Source organism: Prionailurus bengalensis, chromosome B2 (assembly GCF_016509475.1).
Source record: "Prionailurus bengalensis isolate Pbe53 chromosome B2, Fcat_Pben_1.1_paternal_pri, whole genome shotgun sequence".
Classification (NCBI taxonomy): domain Eukaryota; kingdom Metazoa; phylum Chordata; class Mammalia; order Carnivora; family Felidae; genus Prionailurus; species Prionailurus bengalensis.
The window spans coordinates 12,019,872-12,034,470 of record NC_057349.1 but is presented as its reverse complement, the minus strand read 5'-3'; the positions used below and the strand labels follow the sequence as shown (position 1 = coordinate 12,034,470).

Genomic DNA, 14,599 nt, shown 5'->3' with positions numbered 1-14,599 from the left:
GTCAAGGCAGGTTGGGGACCCTGAGACCCCAGAGTATCAGACTCGGGCGTCGTTGGCCAAGCTCGCCGGCCCCCCGCGCCGGGGAGGGAACCGGCCTCTCCACGAACCGCCCCAGGCCTCCGGGCCCCCAGCGCTTCCGTCCAGGTCGCCGGCCCCGCCACCGCGGTCGAGCGCACAGAGCTCGCGTCGCCGTTTTGGAACGCGACGCAGCTGCCTCCTCGGACGCAGTCTGCGCGCCCCGGGTCCCCGCTAGGACGGCGCCGAGTCCCCAGGACTTTGACGGGTTGGAGCAGGCGACGCCGAGAGCAAGGCCGCCTCCGGCCGTCCCCAGCCCTGCCCCAGCGCCGGCTCGAGAGCGCGAGCCCCGCGGCCCAGCGCCGCGCCGGGAGAGAAGCAGCTGTTCCCAACAGCTGGGGGGCGGCGGCGCCGGGCACCCCAGGTGCGGCCGCGGCCAATCGCAGGCGTCCGGCCCGCCCCCTCCCCAGCCGGGCGCCGACCCCCGGCCCGCGGGGGAAGGGAGCAGAGAGGTGGAGAGCTGTCCTCGCCACTCGTCTTCCAGCTTCCGCGGCGGGAGGGACACCACCGGAGCCCCGAGCGGCGCGGACTCCCCCACCCCTGGCCCCGCCGCCGCGCCCCCCGCCCGCCCACCTCCGCGCCCGGACGCGCTCTCCGCCGACCCTACCCACGCCCCACCCAAGACACCTACCTAATTTCCAAGAAGGAAAAAAAAAAATCTACCTCTAAACGCACCCGCTTCTTCGCTCGAGGACCACCCTCTCTTTTTCGTTTTTGGCCTCCCAGCCGGGTGAGTGGAAACCGCTTGCACATTCTATAGAACGGGATCCTAACCCGGACGATCCGGAGAATTTGTACGGCGACCGGCAGGGGGGGCGGGAGGAGAGAGCGAAGTCAAGTCTCCGGGGCTGCTGGCGACTTCGGAAGCCGCGCGCCCCGCGCCCTCGGCCGCCCCCGGCCGCTCGCCCCCGCCGCGCCGCCGCCCTCGCCCCCGGGCGCGCCCTCGGCCCCCGGCGGCCGCGAAAGGGTGCGGGAGACGCGGAGCAGGAGGAGGAGGCGCAGCCGCTGCCCGAGCCGCAGCCGCAGCCGCAGCCGGAGCCCGAGCCGCGGGGCGGGCGCGAAGATGCACACGACCCAGAAGGACACGACGTACACCAAGATCTTCGTCGGGGGGCTGCCCTACCACACCACCGACGCCAGCCTGCGCAAGTACTTCGAGGTCTTCGGCGAGATCGAGGAGGCGGTGGTCATCACCGACCGGCAGACGGGCAAGTCCCGGGGCTACGGATTTGTAAGTTGCGCGGCTGGGGGCTGGGGGGGAGGTGGGGGAGGGAGACGTGGGGGCGACCCAGAGCCCGGCGGGGAAACCGAGGACCGCGGGGGAGGAGAGGCTCTGGGCGGCGCAGGGCCTCGGGGGTCGGGGTTCGCAGCGGGGGGTCGGGGGGGGGGGTCGGCGTGACAACGCGAGGAACCCCGCGGACGCGGGCGGCGCTGCCCCTTTGCCCCCGGCTGAACTGAAAGTTTGCGCGCGGCGTTGCCGGGGGAGGGAGGGCCGGCTCCTGCCTCGCGGGGTTCCGAGGGGATCCAGCGCCCCGCGGTGTCAGGGGACGGGCGGAGCGGGGGTGGAAGGAGAGAACTAACCAGTGCTGGGTTTGCGGGTGCGCGGGGTTGGGAGGGAGGGGCCGCAGCCCCTCGGAATCGCCCTCCCGGGTTGGAGGCCGGGCGTTAAGCGCGCTGTTGCTTTGTAAAAATGCGTGTGTCTTCAGGCGTTCCGGTTGGGGCGGGGAGGGGACACCCCAGGAGGTCTAGGGCTCTACTCCTGATGCCATCCCCCCCCCCCACCACCACCACCACACACACATACTTTTTTTAAAATGCAAAGATGGGTTCTTTAAAACGATGATCCTGTGGCTCTTTGCTGAACTGAAAGAGAGCATATTAAGCCCCCTGGGGATTTAAGCGTGCAAATTCAGCTGCCGGAGAGCTGGGAGCTCCAGAGTAGGACAATAGCTATTGTCGTTAAGGAGTGCTTGCTGGTGGTTGGGAGCACCCGGCGGATGTGACTCTGGACTTTCTTTAAAGCAAACAGTGCCTCCTAGGCTGGGTAGGGACCTGGGCGGGGTGGGGGGCGGTTGAGGGAGGGAGGGAGGATCGACAGTTCTAAGATGGAATTCAGGCTTCCGACTCCCTGCTAGGCCCTGCTAGTACCCTTGGGGGTGTGGAGAGGGGCTTGTTTCTTCCTTCCTGTTTTCTTTTCATTCTTCTTTTCTGTTTTCTTTTTTCTTTCTTTCTTTTTTTTTTCTTTGACGGGGGATCAAGGAGTAAGTTCCAACAAAAGAAAAAAAAGAAAGTTTAAGAACCCCCTTAGTTTTATCATGAATGACTTCTCCATCGTGACTATTGGTTTCCTTCAGGGGTTGATTTAAGGCTTTGTATGTGTGTCTGTGTGTGTATGTTGCTAAGGTCACCATGGCTGACCGAGCTGCTGCCGAAAGAGCTTGCAAGGATCCCAACCCCATCATTGATGGCAGGAAGGCCAATGTGAATCTGGCATATTTGGGAGCAAAACCAAGGATCATGCAACCAGGTGAGAGATGTCCTTCCTCCCCTCCTCCCATTCTCCCCCAACTTGGGACACCCACTTCTGAATAGAATGAAGAGGTGGCCGGTGTGGTCAACCATGGCTAGGTATTGTACCAAGACATTAAATGAGAGTCGTAAACAGCTCTTGAAGGAAACATACGTTGTGCAAACATAAATCTTGGGGGTCTAAGCAGTTTGTACCCACCCAGACTTAGGCTTGACTCCTCTGTTTCAGGTATGACATACAGTCAGTCCGTGGACTCTATTTTCCAGTTTTCAGCCACTTGTAGATAATTCGCGTGTGGATCGTGGGGGCCAAATGTGGCAACTCCAGCAGGTTATCCTTCCCTGCTTAGTGTTGTCTCTCCTATCACCGGTTGACCTGTGCCCAGAGCGGGAGATCCAACCCAAAGCACTGACCCAAGAGAAGCAGGGGTGAGGGTGGTGTCTCACCCTCTCACATAAAATCACAGACTATTAGTAATTTTAAAAAATGGGGAAATGTCATGTACTTCTGGACCCTCGTGTTGCAGATAAAGACGCTGACACTTAGAGATGGGAAATGTTTTATTCCAACGTCATGCAGCTAGCAGCTATCAGTGGGCAAGCAGGCCTTTGTCCATGTGAAAATTTGACCTTTTGGATTATTTACAACACTGCCCTTTGCCTTAGCACACATAATTAAGAGCCGAACTATTGACCAAATGGTAATCTTTTTCTTGGGTAAGCAACTTTGTTTCATTATATCTTGTTCTCTTCACTCAAATCTTTCCATCTGAAATTTTGGAAAGAGGTTGACACTTTCATGCAAATGGATTTGCTAGGAAATGAGAGTCAAGAAAGTGAGTGCATGTGCCAATATCTGTGAACATTCAAAAACACGTGTTTGTCTGCGTGTGTGCTATCCAGAAAAGGAGACTTGGTTTGGGGGAATTTTTAATACCATAATCCGTAAAATCTGTAATCTTCCAAAGCATTGTCCAGCATGTTCTAAATTAGACTTTTTACGGATCATGATTCAGAATTGCAGGAATATTTGTGACTTGTAACTTCATTATCAAGTCCTCTTGTGTCTGGTTTCATTCCACAAGAATTCTTCCCTGGTCTAATTTTCTACGGTCTTACTGTATGATTGTCAACTAAACTTTGCAGATAATTTTTAGTGTCCACTTGTAGCCTCTTAAAATTTGGCGGGGGGGGGGGGGGGATCAATGATAACATTAATAAAAAGGACATATATATATATATGTATATATATGTTTATAAGTTATATATATATACTTTACTTTTCTGTAAAGTATCCAAAGAATGGTTATCTTTTCTAAGTGAAAGTTGTGATTGCATTTTATATGTAGGAGGAATAAATGCCTAACCATGCACAAATCGAGAATGTGGTCTGTTTTATTGTTAGGTTTTGCCTTTGGTGTCCAACAACTTCATCCAGCCCTTATACAAAGACCTTTTGGGTAAGTCCATGAATCCGGCCCTCCTAAGTTTTGATAGCTATCATTGGTTAACCTGCCTCTTTGTTATATACAGACAAGACCATCATGTCACAGAACGTTCCTTGTGGTACTATTTATATATGTTTGTATATTTTTGATGCTGATAATATATTTTTAGATGAGTCAAGTTACTGACCAAGTACGCAGCCTCCCAACCAGACAAATTTTGAGCTTATGATTAACAAAACAAAACAAAAGTACCAGGTATGACTTGTGTACGAGACGATTGTGTCCCGGCACTGTTACTGCTGTTCAACTTGACTCAATTTGATTTATCTCTTTCTAACCTGACAGGGCTCGTACACAGTTAAGCTAACTGATCAGAAGGATACGATGATAAAAGGTGGAATAGTTCTGTTTGGAATTAAACTCTGTAACCAGTAGACTCAGACACACAAGCTCAGATGGTGATTAACGATGCATGGATGTTGGTGTTGGTGTTTTCTTTTTCACAATAGTCAATAGACCTCCGTGTGCTGTATTTTATTTATTACAGTAATGAAGTGTTGATAGCTAAACTGTGTGCTTTTTACTTAATTGAAAAGAGCTGTAGTGAAAGTGTTTTCTTTTCCTCGGGGAAGGGGCTCTTTGTGGTTTTGATTTTGGTGGTGGTGTTGAGGAGTGTTGACTTTTGACTTTGCCATGGGAAGCAAAGGGCCTTTTTTTTTTTTCTTGCTTTTAAGCTACAGCCTGTGACTTCCACTTAACCATATTTTTGTAGTGAGTGCTAAATTGTGTGATTTCCCTCTGTAAGAATACAGATTCATCGCTTGCATGTCCTAAGTTTCTGTTTTACTGGGGAGTTTTCTGGGAATGGGGTTCTTTCTTTTGCAATGTGTATCCACTTTTAGGCCTTCTAATTTAAAGGTTCAGCAACACTCATCAGGTTTCACGGACACTAGTTTTTTTGAGTCACGCAGCACTCACTTTTCACCTTTCGGACCCTAACTCAGTTGAACAGGCTGCTCATATTTGTTGTCTCTCTGGGCTCTGGGGTTTCCAGCTGTTCTCATCCGAGCTCCCTTATTTCCCTTCCATTCAGACATCATTAAGTGGGTGACCCCCCCCCCCCTACCACCTAGATGTAGGCAGACCACTTAGAGTCTGTGTTGGCTGTATTCTACCTGAGGGACACTGCTGGGACTCTAGTGCCACAGACTTCAACTTCCTTTTTAAATATTCTAACTGTTCAAGGAATATTTTATCCTCAGCTGTAGTTTCTTCTCTGGCTTAGCACCTAAGTATCTATATGTGTAACCTGGAAGGTCAGATTCCATCTACATAGATAGATAGAGTTCTACCACATGTGTCTCCAAGAGTAGCCCAGGACAAGTAATCATCATTTGACTTGGAAAGGTCAAGTTATATTTTCCACGACCACCTTCTTATAACCCTCCCTTTAACATATGGATACTTCACCTTACCACCGTTACTTTTTTAAACTGAGGAAGAGTATTATTTCCATTATGATGAGAAAGGGCCTTCATATATCCATAGCTTTTTATCAGATGCCTCATCCCAACCATCCTCGACACTGACAACGCATTGTGGGTTGATGGGTCCAGCTGCTTCTGTGGGCTCTCCCCCTCATTGGTCTAGACCATGTGTAAGGTGGGATTGGGGAGGAGAACATACATATTAAGAAGTGATGATGAACTGAGTCATGATCTCATAATAAGATTCTTGACACAGTTATATAGCTAAATCATCAACAGGTATTAGCATGTTGTTGTGTTTTTCCTGTGCCAAGTGGGTGATACAAAACAGGGAGACTGTAGTTTGGGAGGCAAAACTAACACAAGCCAATCAAGAACTATTAATTGCTAAATTACTTGGCATTGTTTTAAGGACAAAAGGAATTCAGAATAGCAAGAAAACAGGTGAATTGGAGGGGTTGGACAAGGCTTCATGGGACTTGACCTAGTCTCGGACCAGTGGGTATGTCCTGGACAGGTAAGAGGAAGAAGGGACAAGCCTGAGGGGTATAGGATGAAGCGAGCATAAGCACAGGGACAGAAGAGAAAAGATTTAGTGCGTGGAGAAACCAGACCATTGATGGAGGGTCTTGGGAGCCAGACCTAGAAATTTGGACTGGCTGTGGTAGTCTGCATAGATCCTTGAGAAAGAAAGTAGTGTGAGGAAAATAAGAACAACCAGAATAAAATGTCCTATGGAAAGTTTAAGTCAGGCATGCTTTGATAGTGATGTTTTGTTTCTCATCCCTGCTAATATGAAGCTGTCTTTATAAAGGATGGTGATTATTACTGTTTGCATAAATTGTTTGAACTTGAGATTCTTATTAGAAATAGATAGCATTCCACCAGGTGGACCAAGTGAGTCCTCTCTTTTCTGTTTTAAAGGGTTCTTAACACCACTCTAGTTCCCAGAGCCTGTACCCAACAAATCACACCTGGTCATTCTAAATTCTGTTTGAATGCCACATGTTCTTATTTTAGGCCTGGAAAGAAGCTTGAGAATTTTTAATCTTCCTTGTTTGAAATTCTAGCATCTGAACTATTTTTCTTTATGTGGTCCTTAAATGGCCCCCAGATTACTCTGGGCTTTTCAAGCGAAAATCTTGGCTTGAAAGAATTTCTGATGTGACAGAGTGGGCAGATGTGTAGAGACGTATACATTTGCTAAACAATATCTTATATATTTTTTTTCTGTTTGAAAGAAGCGTTTTCTTATTGAAGGTAAGGAAGGAAAGATTATGGGTCTGTGAGTAGAAAATTCTAGGGTTGGGGCGCCTGGGTGGCTCAGTCAGTTAAGTGCCCGACTCTTGGTTTCCACTCAGGTCATGATCTTGCGATTTGCGAGTTTGACCTCCACATCAAGCTCCACGCTGACGGTGCAGAGCTCGCTTGGGATTCTCGCTCACTCTCCCTGCCACTCCCCTGCTCGTGCTCTTTTTCTCAACATAAATAAACTTAAAAAAAGAAAATTCTAGGCTAGGTTAGATCAGGTTGAAATACCCTTAAACATTTACTCCGTGTACCTTTAAGTGCTGAGTTTTAGGCCAGTCGTGTGAACACTGTACTAGAGACTATACTGTCCAGTAAGGGGGGCAGGGGAGACAGTAGCATTAAGTGAACATCTGCTGTACGACCCAGTTCTAATAAAAGATTTACGTAAGTCATATAATAGAATTCTCAATACTTATTTGATGCAGGCTGTTCATGTCAGCCTGTTCAAATGGCCTTTCCATGGGTGAAGAAACTGTGATACAGAGACGTTAATTAACCTCCCACAGGGCTAGTAAGTCACAGAGTCTGGTTTCCAGGTTCAGAATCATGGTTTCCCTGACCTCCCTCAAAAGCGGTGTTCTTTCCTCTGTGTCAAGCTACAGCCAAAAAAGACACAGTTCCATTCTCCCTTGTACTCTGGTAAGAAAACTTGAGAAACCCCCAGAAGGGTTGTGGCTTCAGACAGGGAGGAGAGACAGCAGGTTAGTGGGACCCAAGAAGTCTTCATGGTAAAGGTGGAAGTTGACCTAGATTTGGAAGGACGGTGGAGGGTGCGGTACTCTTGTATGGAGTGCCCACTTTTTTCACCATTGTTAGGCTCTTGGCGTAGATAATGTTATTTAATGCACGGCAGTTCGCGGTTAGAAATACTAGATTCATTTCATGTTTGAGAAAAGGGAGACTAGAAAGTGAAACAAATCCCCGAAGGCTCCATAGCTGGTGAGTGCTAGAGCTAGGGTGGAAAGGACTTGGATTTCAACAGGTGGAGATGGCAGTGACGATTGGCATCCCCAGCAAAGGGACAGCGTGAGCAAAGGTGAGGATCTAGAAACGTGGGGCATGTCCAAGGAGCACCGAGGAGCTCAGCTGACCTGGATCCAAGGAAAGGTGGAAAGAAATACTGGAAGAAATAATTTGGAGCCAGAAGCATGAAAAGCCTAGCATGCCAACGTTTCAGAAATTTGCAGTTAGTTTGGTATGACCTTAGGGGCCACCGAGTCCTATGGACAAGTGAATGAAATGAAGACTTTGCCAGCAGTCTGGTGATAGATTGGAAGAGGAAACCAGTTAGGATGTCCAAAGTCACGAAGAGATGTCAGAGGGACCTGAAAAAGAAGGAATGATGTAGTCCATTTTCTTTGGAAATTGCCCGAGGTATCTGCCTTGCCCTTGTGCTTTCCTAACCTTAGCTAGGGACGCACACGGTACAACTGATTGAGGGAACAGACACCGGTAGATATCTAATTGGGAGAGAGATTCCCAGATCACCTTCGTGGGCTCCTCAAACTAACAAAAGCCCTCCTAATGCAAGATCCTTTTCAGAAGCATCACCTTTCCCTTCAGTCCTTTCCTGCTTTCCTTCCTGAATTGAGATATTTTAGGCTCTCCGTGGTCTTCTGGGTTCTCCTTCTCCTAAGCCTCTAACAATTCTGGGGTTTCGTGTGCCTTCCAGACATAATTCCTAACCCTTGCCAGACTTCATGTTGGATTCTGATAGTCCAGGGAACTCTACACTCTCATTGGTTGGCATTATCAAATGAAAGCTATTAATGTGAAATCAGTACAGAGACAAGAGTCCCGTAGGAAACGCTGCTTATCTTTAGTGCATTCTAAACACACACACGCACGCACGCACATTTTTATCTTGCCTGTTTGTAGGCTAAACTTATTTTCCGTCACCACCTTCATTCAAAGATAGGACCCTGGTCACCATCATGTTGTCCTCAGAGCTTTGGGAGTACAGGGGTTAATGTTTCAGTATCAGTGAGGTTCATACTGGCTGGCCTCTGCTGCTGATAGATGTTTTACTTTGGCCTTATAAAGACATTTTACCCGCTGGAAACCCTTGTCGCATGACAGGATCAAAAATAGCCCTGCCACAGCCCCTGCTGTCCATCACCACATGTAAACTGGCATGAGAGGGTAGGCTCTCTTAGCCGTGTCTGCACATTGTGGACACGGAGGCCTCCAAGGACAGGGTTTCATAAAGCCACACCTGTCGCTGTGAGGGAGCCAGTCACCTGACCTACAGGCAAGTTTTGAGTATGTGCATGACCGTGCGTCTGGTTTCTGACAAGCAATTAAGAACATGTCTAAGTGTCCTCAGAAACACTTGATGACGTCGTTTCTCCTGGCACTGGGAAAGAGCTGCGAGTCTAGTAAAATTGAGTGTATTTTTATCATTGGGGTCAGAGTTCACCACCCTCTGCGATAAATTCATCTTTTCCATGGATGTTCGTTAATAAGTACTTTCAGTAAAACTCCGAAAAGGCAAAGCAAAGTCTGTTTTCGAAAATCTCAATGTGAAGTTTTCGGCGTTGAGTTCTTTAAAATTCTTTAAAGATTGTTAACTGTTGCTTGTACTTCCTGTAAGTTGGCTTTGCCCACAACCAGATGGCATCATAGTGTCATATTTTTAGAAATATAGGGGGTTTTGATGGAGATTGCTTTAAAGAAAGATGAAAATAAATCAGATATTCATGGTAGCATTTGAAAGGGGCAGTAATGAATCGCAAGAGTGAGAGCTGAAATGCATGGTGTTTTTTTAAATACCTCTTGTGATTTATTTTTTTTAACCAAATTAACTTTTAAGTGAGATCGTTGGGAGTGTGTCTTGATGTGATCTCTGAACGTATAATTTTTAAAGGGACTTGATTTTGTTTCTTGAACTTTTACAGGATAATACATAATACAATTGATTCGGATCAACTATGTATGAGTAGGGCCAGATGTAAAACAAATACGCCAATCTATCGGTTGATTTGGAAGATGAAACGAGTATTTGCACACAAATATTTCCTTACTCATTTTATTATGTGAACCTTTTAAGCTTGTATGAATTTTGGAACTATTTAGTTGTGTTTCCCTATTCCTACCTTTTCCCTCAACCTCATCATTTCCCCAAAACCCCTTCTGTCTGTCTTGCATAGAGATAAACAAGCTGGCTGACCTTCAGGTGCCTGATAGTCAAACAGGTTTGATTGACCCTTGTGTCCTTATGAATTTTACGGAGAGAAAGAGACAAAGAAAGGCAAAAAGCGTGCTGCACATCTCTTTGGGAATCACTGCCGTGAATGTTAATAGCATTTCTGTAGCTTCCCACAACAGCCTCTTGTGATAGAGTGAGCTGCACTACAGTTCGTTTGAGAAGTGTGATTCTGCTGTGTTTACCACACTTGTGAACTTTTAAACTCCTTTTTTTTTATTTTTGTCGCCTGCTTCTTTTATCATTATTATTTTTAATAAGGGTGACTGAGGTTGCAGAGAGATTAATGTGTGCTGAGTCTGCATAGCAATTTCAAGTAGGGTTGCCATGATAATAAACATGTGGATTTTGTGGAAATTTAATGTGGGGAACTCGGCCAACCCCCCCCCCCCGCCCCTCCACCTACGGAATTGGACGATCACAGACTACCTCTGGAGTCCTATATTCACAGCTGAGAATTTTCCTATTTGCTACGCGGTCTTATGAACCGATCACAAAATTCTCCAAAGCCTTCCTCAATTTAGCAGGGGTTAAATACCTCTCATGTGCGTAAGCCCTCATGAACCTCGATTTAGTCTGCAAACTTCTGCCGAATGATCGAAGTATTGGCCCTCGAAACGATCATAACTCAAACTTGGCAGCAGGGAGGGGTGTCATCCGATTTTTGTCGCTGAAGTCCTCTCGGGGCGCTCCGCGCCTCCGGGCTACCGCCCGAGCGCTCCGCCCCGACCACTGGAAAGGAGATATTGTGGCAACCCTATGCTCGTAATAACCACTAAATCGGAGTCTGTCTGATCTCTGAACGAGCCGCGCTGGCGGGCGGGAGGCGAGCGGCGCCTGACTCGGTGTCCCGTTTCTCCGCAGGATCCCCGCCCACTACGTGTACCCGCAGGCTTTCGTGCAGCCCGGCGTGGTCATCCCGCACGTGCAGCCCACCGCGGCCGCCGCCTCCACCACCCCCTACATCGACTACACGGGCGCCGCGTACGCCCAGTACTCGGCGGCCGCCGCCGCCGCCGCCGCCGCCGCCGCCTACGACCAGTACCCGTACGCGGCGTCGCCGGCCGCCGCGGGCTACGTCACCGCCGGGGGCTACGGCTACGCCGTGCAGCAGCCAATCACCGCCGCCGCCCCCGGCACGGCCGCCGCCGCCGCCGCCGCCGCGGCCGCCGCCGCCGCCTTCGGCCAGTACCAGCCGCAGCAGCTGCAGACCGACCGCATGCAGTAGCGCGGCCGCGTGGTCGCGGTCGCCTCGCGTCCCCTCCCCCCCACACACAGTTGCCCGACGTGTAGTAGGTAAGGCGAGTTCACGTTGACTTACCAGCTTTAAGAAAAACAAAACAAAAACAAAAAACAAAAAAAGCGCTATGCTATTGTGAAACAGAATCCTCCTCCTCCTCTTCCTCCTCCTCCTCTTTTTTTTTTTTTTTCCTACTCCAGTAAGTGTCGTAGTTGAGAGAGAGAGAGGGGAGTGGGCGCAGTTTTGGAAATCGATCCCAAAGAGCCTGAGGAAAGGAAAGGCCGCGACGACGCGACGGTGGCAGGGGCAAAACAATGGAACTTCACTTTTTCTAACGGGATTTTTTATTTTTTTGCTCTTTTTATAGTATCAGGGAAGCAAACTGCCTTTTACAAGTTTAGGAGATGCTATTTGAATCTAGTCGAACCAGGGAATGCAGAGTGAGCAATATGTAGCTTGAATTACCTTTAAGAGCAGATTTCAAACACACACACACACACACACACACACCACAAAAGCGGTGAACGCACTGATTGTCATTTTTAGCGGTCACGAGGGCCTCTAGAACTTCTTCAGGTAAGAAGATAACGTTCTTACCGTCTCAAAACATGGGCATCGAACAATCAACCTAGGAGCGTGGCAGTGGGTGAAATGGTGGACAGGCACCAAAGCTATTTTCTCATCTATCCTGTGGATGAGCGGGACTGTGGGGCAAGTGATGTGGAATTAATGGGTGCAGCAGCTGTACAGACAATCAATAACACACACAGTTCTGGAAAGAACACATCACTTGTGCTTGTTTGATGAGCTTGTCACATTCTAATCCCTCTCCCCATCCTGTTTCAATTTTGGGAAACTTGTATCTGCTGGTGTCAGCAGTTCTGATTCTGAAATAGGATCAGGCTTTTACTACAACAGCCTTCTCTTTCTATTTATTGTGTTGACTCGTGGCTTACGATTAAAGGCAGGCAAAGTTTGCAGACTCCAAACCCTTAAGAACTGTCTTAAGGACACGTATTTCCTACCCCCTCCCCCTTTTTAAATAATTTTACACTTTTTAGTATCTATTTCAGAGTCATATTTAAAACTATTTATTAGTGAACACAGTACACGAAACAACAAGGTTACTGAGATTATAGTTCTTCAAAGGTTACCGATAATGTGGTTTATACTGTGCCTTAATAGTAACGCTATTTAAGATATTTATTTTTAAGTTTTACTATGCTGCACTCTAAAGAAAGGAACTTTAGATGTGACACTGTAAAATTATGTATTCATCTCATGGCATAAATTATTTAGTAGGTCTAGATGTAGCATATTAAATATTAACCTATTCAGCTAAAGATGTTGACTTGGATTTATTTAAATTCGTATGTGCACTGTATAAGAGAGTACTCTGACATTAACACATTTTAATTTATTTTAGTTTTTAGGTTTTATTTTAAAGCAGATATATTGCTAGTTTCATGCTTCCTTCTCTTAATTTTTGCTCGTGTAGATCTCATTTATTGGTACTTCATTAGTTTAACACTATTCTTCTGTAGTTTATGTAGTTTTTAAATGCTGCTTTACTTTTTTCTTCCAAAACTGCAATACTTGCAATTTTTATTCTTAAACTAAATTGAATACTATTTTACACTGTATTGGATTTTTATACTTGAACAATTTCATACAAGGGAAGACAGGTTAGCATTTTTATGGACTTTCTCCATTATCACTGGATTTACTTTAAGTATTCCCATACTAGACAGTGTTATGTAATGTAGACATGACTCTCCTGTGCAAATTATTTATTCATTGTGTATATTGCTTTATAACATTTCAGATCTTCTAATCTATTCACTTGTATTAAATATAATTTTTAAAAACTTCTGTTGCATCGATCGTTTCTAATTTTGTCATAAAGGTTAGAACAGCTTCTCCTTCCAACTAGCATCCATGGCCATGGTTTACATGTAACATTTTCAGTGAGCAGAAAGCTTCCCAGATGCCCTGTGTCCGTACCTTTTAAGTACATTTTATTAACCCAGGTCTTCCTTACATTGAGCAAATGGTATAGGTCCTCCCCCAACAGTGAATCCTAAAGGACTATTCGTGTCGCTGAACATTGCTTACGTGAAGGTCACTTGAAAGAGTGGGCTGCACGGGGGGACAGTCCATCCGAAGCTGGAGTTGGGTAAACTGAGGCTTGGTGTTAGACTCTACCACTTTCTAGTAATACGAATGGAGCGGGTTGTGTTCTGTAATCGACTTTTTGGGTGAGGTTTTCATTGATTTCTCATCCATAATGGGACAGTAATGCCTGTCTCACATGCTTATTGAGATATTAACTAAAATAAAGTGTATCAGCTGCTTGGTCCAAGGCCAAATCTATAGTACGCTCTTGATAAATGGTCACCGGTAGTAGTTGTGATACACTATGGTAAAAGCTAACCAAAAAGGAAGTCACCTGTTGGAATGTTCTCATTTTTAAATTTCTGTGTACAATGATGTGGCAGCATGTAATAATTTTGATGGCAAAATTCATTTGACTGCCATATTGATTGTCTTAAAGGGTGTATGGTACTTTAATTATGGAATAGATTGTTGTTGGTCAGTTGGTCTCGGTACTTACCAAATCTGTGATGTAATATCTTTTCTTGAATTCCATTACTTTGCAAAAATTACGAGCAGTAGAAAGTTGTGATAACAGAATCTATTGTGCTTTCCACTTTATGATAACCAATATCCTAGTTAGGGCCAACACAGTCTCAAATTTTAATTGCTTTTAATTTTCCGAAGAAAAATAGAGACCAACTTATTCCCAGGCTGGGATATTAGTGCACTTCAAGGTATTATCTTGGATCAGTAAAATAAGTTATAAGCTACTTAATTCAGTCAGTGCATCAAGGATTATTTTACTCAAAAGACATGTTCTACATTCAATTTTTCAGATTTATGAAAGGTCACTTTTGTCCTCAATAAGCCATATGTTGATTGTTGTATTTTAGAATGAAACATTATTTGACCTATCGGTGAAGAATACGTCAGACAGTTCTGGAAAAAGCTTGTCTAAAATAGCCATACTCAAGAAAACCAAAAGCCCACCTATGCTTGGTTGTACCTTCCTTGGGGGTGTTTCTGATCTATATTAATATCAATATTAGCACTTGGAGACAGGGTAAGGTTTTTACTTTGTAATACCACAGCATATATTTCTCTTTTTTTAATGTTTTTTTTTGAGAGAGCAAGAAAGAGAGCAGGGGAGGAGCAGAGAGAGGGAGAGAGAGAGAATCCCAAGCAGGATCCGCGCTGTGCAGGACAG

General features: G+C 46.4%; 1 protein-coding gene across 1 annotated transcript; it reads left to right on the top strand.

Annotated features, from left to right (window-relative positions):
* Positions 1-888: 888 nt before the first annotated feature.
* RBM24 (RNA binding motif protein 24) lies at positions 889-13,167 on the top strand. The gene is made up of 4 exons (XM_043590759.1): positions 889-1,306; positions 2,479-2,602; positions 4,010-4,064; positions 10,920-13,167. The coding sequence occupies exons 1-4, from the start codon at positions 1,139-1,141 to the stop codon at positions 11,281-11,283; spliced, it is 711 nt and encodes a 236-aa protein (XP_043446694.1). The 5' UTR covers positions 889-1,138; the 3' UTR covers positions 11,284-13,167.
* Positions 13,168-14,599: the final 1,432 nt, after the last annotated feature.